Source organism: Lolium rigidum, chromosome 2 (assembly GCF_022539505.1).
Source record: "Lolium rigidum isolate FL_2022 chromosome 2, APGP_CSIRO_Lrig_0.1, whole genome shotgun sequence".
Taxonomy (NCBI): domain Eukaryota; kingdom Viridiplantae; phylum Streptophyta; class Magnoliopsida; order Poales; family Poaceae; genus Lolium; species Lolium rigidum.
In genome coordinates, this window is record NC_061509.1 from 266,510,871 (window position 1) to 266,516,870 (window position 6,000).

A 6,000-nucleotide genomic window follows, 5' to 3' on the forward strand; every position below is an offset into this window, starting at 1 on the left:
TAGTGGCATACCCATATGTTCTAGTAGTATAACAAGGTGCTTCAGTTTCCTAAAGGATAATGCAATTGGAATTCATGCACTTCCCATCCAAGTTCTTATGAGAATCAGAGTGCTTCTTTTTAGGATTAGACAGAGAGTGCATATATGATCAGGAAACTGTAAACAAGCGCCCACCTGCCATATTCAATTTATTAAGATACATACATTACAAACACCACCCAGTGAGTCCAAAAACAATGTCAGCATGCTCCAACTGGGATGCACATTAATCTAATTATATCAACTACACTAGGAATCTGAAAAGAGGGGAAGCTAGCTAGAGCCTAGAGCAAGGGTAGAGATTGGACAGAGCCAAGCTGATTAGAGACCTAGAGACAGTTACTGATAGATAGCCGATCCATTGCCCTGAATCTTGGACAACTTTGTGGACTGTCCTGACATTACAAGAGCCACAACTACAGAAGAAAATGATGTTGAATCATGCTGGATATCGGAAGCAGTTGCAAAGTATAATCTTCCGGCACCGGCGACGATCAAACCAGGATGACAGTGTCATATGGATTGCAAAGTAGCCCAGCACGGCACCGATGAGCGTGAAGACATACACAGACGTCTTCCACCCCCTGTTGGAGCCGGCTGCATAGGACCCTAGGAGAGCCACCAAGTCAAGTATGATCGTCCAGTTCATCACCCTGAGCGACCTTTCCTCCCATTCTTCTCCCTTGTTGTTTGGCAGCCAGTGCGGTAGCAGCATGATGATGACAACAATGGAAGCCACGAAGGAAACCGAGTTGCTGTAGAAGAAGGCAAGGTACCGGGGCCTCCTGTTGTCGTGCATCACCGGGTCACCCGCCTCGTACCCGTTGCCGCTGCTCTGCCACGCTCCACCTGGCGGTTCCAGGCCGGCCTGGTAGGCTACGCTCGCCACCAAGATGCCTAGCAGCATCAGGTACTTGCGCCTCGCGTGCTTTTTCCTTTCTTCTTCCGCCTTCTTCTTTTGTTCTTCGTCTTGCTCTAGGACTACGGGTGACGCAGCTTCCGCCTTCTTCTTTTGTTCTTCGTCATTTCTCCTGACCTCCCTCATCAAAAATACTAGAAGCACCCCGGCTGCAATGAAGAGGACCACGGCCACCAATATGAAGATGTAGATGGATGTCTTGAGGTGTTGTGTGCTTCCGGCGGCATATGCCCCCATCAAACAAAACAAGCCCACCGCTGTACAAACAGACAGTGCGTTGCTTCGTATGGCTGGCCTGTACAGGTTGGGATTCACCAGGAGGAGGATGAGGGAGATGGACAACATGAAGCTCACCGAGTTGCAGTAAAAGAATGCATTGTAGCGGCGCGGGTAGTTGTACAGGAGGACCGGGTCGCCAGCATGGTGCCCGAGCTCGTCATCCTGGAGCAGGAAGCCGCCTGGAGGGGTGAGGCCAGCTTGGTAGGTGATGGTCGCGGCCAAGATCGCGAAGAGGAGTAATCGTTTGCGCCTCTTCTCCAACAAACGATCTTTGGCATCGTCTTTCTCTTCCTTGTGGTCCAGCGTGAGGAAGATGACATGGATCACCACATAGACCAGGACGGCGCCTGCCAAGGCCATGGCGTAGATGGAGTGGTTCACGTCCCGGCAGCTTCCCGCGGCATACGCGCCGATGAGGCCAAACAGGTCGAGTATCATGGCCGCCTCCAGCACGTGGTGCCTGACCAGACGTTCATTCTGGACCAGGACGATGGCCACCAAGGAGGCCACGAAGGCAACCGAGTTGCAATAGAAGAATATCCTGTACCGCCTAGCGTCCGTCGTGAGAAGGATCGGGTCGCCAGCCATGTGCCCGTCGCCGTTATCCTGCCAAAGGCCACCCGGCGGGTTCAACCCTGCCGTGTAGGTGATGGTGGCGGCAAGAGTGGCGAGCAGTAGAACAAGAGAGCGAGCCTTGTCCAGAGCCTCCCTAGCACTGCATCCATTCATTGCCGAGAAAGAAGAAACAGAGTTCAGTTCAGTTGTAGAGAAAAATGAAACAGAGTTCAGTTAAGTTGCAAAGAAAATATAATAAACAGAGTTCAGTTGCAGAGAGAAAGTAAACAGAGTTCTGTTCAGTTATATATAGAGAAATAAACAAAGAAGAGGATATGTATGTGCTCAATACCTGACATTATCATCAGTCTCCTGATTTTGATTTTCATCAGTTTGTTGCGCTGGCCTGGAAGGGGAAGGCAAGGGTTTTGACGTTGAAGTGAAGTAAGCATGGAGAAAGAGGAGTATGATGAATGCCACAACGGCGCCAACCAGGCTGAGTACGTAGACAGTGGTGTCGGTGTGCCTGCAGCTGCCGGCGGCGTATGCGACGACGAGGCCGACCAACGCGACGACAATGCACAGGTAGAGGGCAAGCTGAAGAGACCGGGCTGTCTTCTTGTGCAGCTTTTTGACGTTGATGATGAGCAGCATGATGATGAACAGGGACGCCACAAACGCCGTGGTGTTGCAGAGCAGGAACACCGTCAGGCGCAGGCTGTGGTGCTCCTTGAGGATGGCGTCACCTGGCCGGTGGCTGCCCCCGGTGCTGTCCCAGAAGCCACCCGGCGTGCTCAGCCCGGCCACGTAGGTGATGCTCACCGCGAACGTCGCGAGAAGCATCACGACCTTGCGGAGCCGTTCTTGGGCTTTCTGGTCCTTCTTTTCTTCGATCTTGGGCACGCTGCCGGAGTCAGGGTCGGGGACGCCGATGGGGCCGCCAGACATCGCCCCTCCGGAGCTGGAGTTGGAGGTTTTGTGTGGAAACCACCAGTCCAGCAACTTGGTAATCACGATGTAGAGGAAGACGACGGCAACCAGCAGCACGGAGTAAACAGTGGAGACCTTGTCCCGGCAGGTGCCGGCGGCGTAGGCGCCCATGAGGCTGAGCAGGTCGAGCAACATGAAAATCCGCAGCAGCACGACGTCGGAGACGACCCAGGTGATGCCCTTCTTCTCCTTCACCTTGTCGTGCCGGACAGCGAGGATGAGGATGAGGACGATGACCACAAGCGACGCGGCGAACGCGGTGGCATTGCAGTAGAAGAAGGCGAGGTACCGACCATAGTGGGTGTCGCGGATGACGGGGTCGCCGGCGAGTCGTTGACCTTGGCTGGCGTCGTCGCGGGCGCCCTCCTGCCATACGCCCCCCGGCGGGTTGAAGCCCGCGTCGTATGTCACGGTGGCCACCAGGGTGGCCAGCAGCAGCAGGTACTTCCGCAGGCTGTACTCCCACGGCTGCTGCCCGGACGCCACTGCCGGCTGCTCCTTTACCGGCTGCTGAGGTGCTGGCGCGTCATGCCCGGGCACCATTGCCGGCCGCAGAGGTGCTGGCTGGCCGTGGCAGGGCTCCAATGCCGGCTGCTGAGGTGCTGGCTGGCCGTGCTCCATTGCGGGCTTCACTTTCTCAGCAGGTGTGCTTGCTCCCTCTTCTAGATCGTTGTGATCCAGATTCCAGAATGGCCAATGACAACGATAGTATAGGTGAGTTGTCTGATTATAGAAACACCTTGACTCGCAGCGAGTCGTCGCCTCGTCGGGAGGAAGCTGCCCTGCGTGTTCTTAAAGTCTGATAGACTGCTTTTGTACTCTGTTTGGTACTGCAATTGTCACATGTGAACGCGTCGAGTCAACTCGGTCTTTGGTGACAAGCAAGTCTTTTCTCCTCTGCATATCATGTACTCTACACTCAAAATATTGTTATCTGCGATCATGTAGTTCATAATCATGAAAGTGTTGATGTATCTCGTATGTACTTGAATATCAAATTAAGTTACATTTTGCCATGTCATTACATAGCTGATAAAAAAAGACTCCGAGTATTAAATACTTCTGTGGGATTTTTAGTTTTGGTTTTGCTATAATTTGTGAATTTGTGCAACATGGGAGTGCAGCATGAGAGTTGCACATGAATTGCAACCAAGATTTTTTTCCATTTGCACATGCATGTGTTGTAATTAAAACAAAAATGTTCATTTGGTACAAAAAAAAATCATGAAGTACAAAAAATAGTCATGCTCAATTGATTGAGAATTAAGCTAATTCTCAATCAATTGAGCTTTCTGCGCACCCTTATATTTTACCTCTGCGTTCAAAATCAAGGGTAAGATATTGAAACTCATGCTCAAAATCAAGGGTATGATATTGAATTATTGAATTATTAATTATTTAATCCATTTTTTCTGAAATATTATTTACACGCAAATTAGCAGTTATTTCGTTCTTGGCAAAATGTTTCTACAATAAAACTGTGCAAATATTTTTTTGCACAAAGTCCAGATCTGATTATTACCATCACGACTTTATTTTTTTGCGGCAATAATATTGTTGCAAGAATATTTGTGAGATTTGCTTGAGAAAATCATCATTTTGATTACTCATAGTGGAAATAACTTAGGGGTAACATGTACCCACGTGCAATATCAACTAGGCATTTTGATGACATCACATGTGGGACATAACATGTCATTAAATTAGGAGAGAGATATGCTTCGTTCACAAATAAGGGTTTGTTTAGACATGCTTTAAGTCAAACTATATTAACTTTGACCAATTTTCTAAAAAAAGTAGCAACGTTTCTAGCACTAAATTAATATTGTTTGGGATTGGGGTGGGTTGAGGTGGTTTAAATCCCAAACAAGTCAAAATACACCTTAATCCACTCCAACACACCCCAATCCACCTGAGTAGGGGATCAACCGAACAGGGCCTCACTGGTTCAACATCTTTGCAGTGAGATGTGGAACAACGAGGATATACTATGTTGTGTCTCTGACCTTTTGTGGTAAACTGACATTTAAAAATAGAATTGCTTAGATATTAGAAGCACAGTAAGCTCAAGCCATGATTGAGCACCGATGAAGCTCGTTTGAGCATCATGTAGCATGTTTTAAGAAAATCCAAAGAGGCTTAACTATTTAACACAACAAAATAATTACAGCTCGCTGTGTTAGGATGTAATAGGGTCCCATCTATATTCTTCATCTAACCGGATCTGCGTGGGCAGCAACCAGGGATGGAGCAGGGAGCTCATGATCGGTGAAGACATGACCCGGGAGGAGGAAACGACGGGGAGATGATGGAGGCCACACACACAGGACGAGCAGCAGGAGAAACCCCGTTGACGTGGGCTGGCTGCTGGTTGTGATGGAGGGAGGCGGCACAGGTGACCCTACTACGCTAGGGTTTTGTCGCCCCTGGTGTCTAAACTGAATATAACGAACTTGCATCATTTTCCACAACGTCAAAAAATATGGCGAACCCTGTCCACATGCCATTGCCAAGTGTAGCTTCCGTCGCACTGGATTCAGATAGAAGTAAGATCATAGAAGGATGATGTCTGATGTGCAGTTAGTGCATTACAAAGGACCATCTGCTACCTCATTGTTTTATTGTAGATTTGTTCAGCATTTTTGTAGAATTTTGAGAAGTTTGGCTATCGGTGCCGCTGCTTGGTCATTTTATCTATTTGCTTTTAGATACCACTAAGAATTCATGTTGCTTTGTTACTTATTTTGGTAGAATTGTTTTAGCACTTTCAACGTACTATTATCATGTTTGTGGCATGATATGTATTCATGGTGAATGAAATTAGCGTATAAACCATATCTTATTATCTCAATGAGTATGTCAAACTTTGATGCACACGTGCACACTCACAAAAGAGTCACAAATAATTTTGAAAAATGTCATTGTTTTATGTGGTTTGTGCAAACTAATCGACAAAATAATTCTTACTTTATCTATTTTGAAAAGCATGAGGTTAATACGATATCTGGGAACTACCAAATGTTGATCCAGTTATACATTTACTTCTTTTTTGAGCTATAGTTGTATATATACTTTCAAGGATTTTTCACAAATGTAAGGTAGCTTAGCTCATAATCTATCACTCATGCCGTGCAACGCACGGGCATTCAACTAGTTTCAAGATAAAATAAGTGTACACCATAATAAATAAAACTTTAGAGGACATCACACCTATGTTA

General features: G+C 47.5%; 1 protein-coding gene across 1 annotated transcript; it reads right to left on the reverse strand.

Moving 5' to 3' along the window:
- Nucleotides 1-183: 183 nt before the first annotated feature.
- Nucleotides 184-3,403, reverse strand: LOC124690884. Its single transcript, XM_047224211.1, has 2 exons — nt 2,145-3,403; nt 184-1,952 (listed from the first exon to the last, which is right to left on the reverse strand). Exons 1-2 carry the CDS (start codon nt 3,401-3,403, stop codon nt 479-481), a joined length of 2,733 nt encoding a protein of 910 aa, XP_047080167.1. The 3' UTR covers nt 184-478.
- Between the last annotated feature and the right edge of the window lie 2,597 nt (nt 3,404-6,000).

Coding starts and splice junctions, on each gene's coding strand:
- LOC124690884 (XM_047224211.1), bottom strand. CDS start 3,403: ATGGAGCACGGCCAGCCAGCACCTCAGCAGCCGGCATTGGAGCCCTGC. Junction 1,953..2,144: donor GAGACTGATGATAATGTCAG/GTATTGAGCACA, acceptor GAATGGATGCAG/TGCTAGGGAGGCTCTGGACA.